The sequence below is a fragment of the Opisthorchis viverrini genome (genome assembly GCF_000715545.1).
Source record: "Opisthorchis viverrini unplaced genomic scaffold scaffold14000, whole genome shotgun sequence".
Lineage (NCBI taxonomy): Eukaryota > Metazoa > Platyhelminthes > Trematoda > Opisthorchiida > Opisthorchiidae > Opisthorchis > Opisthorchis viverrini.
Genome location: NW_008758609.1, coordinates 1 through 795, shown reverse-complemented (window position 1 = coordinate 795; position 795 = coordinate 1). Strand labels below are relative to the sequence as shown.

The following is a 795-nucleotide window of genomic DNA, read 5'->3' as shown; positions in this document are numbered from 1 at the left end:
AAGTTTAGGAAAGGACCAGGGAGACATGCTTACAATAGAAATCGTAATAAGACACCGAAAACTCACAGTAGGGAATCCCAAAGAGTCGCCGGCCTTTCAGTGTCACACTCTTTTGAAGAGCTGTCTGGGCAGATGCTGCAGACGGAAACTCAACAACTGCAGACCTGTGAACGGAGAAGCCGAACATTAGGGAAAATGGAAAACGACCGTCCATAAGTATCACAGTAAAGCATGTCACACTCACCCATCGAAGGCACCATCATGTCTCCGGTTCAAGTTGATCTTCAACGCTTCAGGATAAACATTGCGCAAATCAGACTCCGAAGCATCAAATGGTATATTCCTGATTAGATACACGTTGCCCTCGATACCACCGGGAACGCTCAGTCGTAGCACATTCTTCTGCAGTACCTTCTGTCCGGCCGTGGCCTTACGCAAAGCAGCTTCATCAGGGAATTCGACGAAGAAATGTCTGAAGAACAAAAAGAAACTTCGTTATGAACGCTACACGGTACCATGACACCTTTCCCACAATGAGTCGCCTCAATGGCTGTCCACTCTCAAAAGCCTGAAGGCATCTTCTACGAGCCTTTCTTTGGTAGCCGTTTCCAAAAGCGTTGGTCAAAGAACCGATGTCGGTTTCTCCAGGGACGCTCTGAACTTATGACTGTACCTTATTTGCCAAAGAAAAAACCGTTCAGCTCCAGCCATGCCAGTTCGAGGGCTGGGATATTGGCAGGTTGCCTAGCCTAGATAGGGGAGATCAAGTGGCAGAGATCAGGTTCGAACCACGGA

The 795-nt window shown here is 48.1% G+C and overlaps 1 protein-coding gene across 1 annotated transcript; it reads right to left on the bottom strand.

Moving 5' to 3' along the window:
* Window positions 1-64: 64 nt before the first annotated feature.
* Window positions 65-732, bottom strand: T265_12311 (hypothetical protein; the record flags this gene model as incomplete). Its single annotated transcript, XM_009179670.1, has 2 exons — window positions 65-164; window positions 245-732. One exon carries the CDS (start codon window positions 516-518, stop codon window positions 384-386), a length of 135 nt encoding a protein of 44 aa, XP_009177934.1.
* Window positions 733-795: the final 63 nt, after the last annotated feature.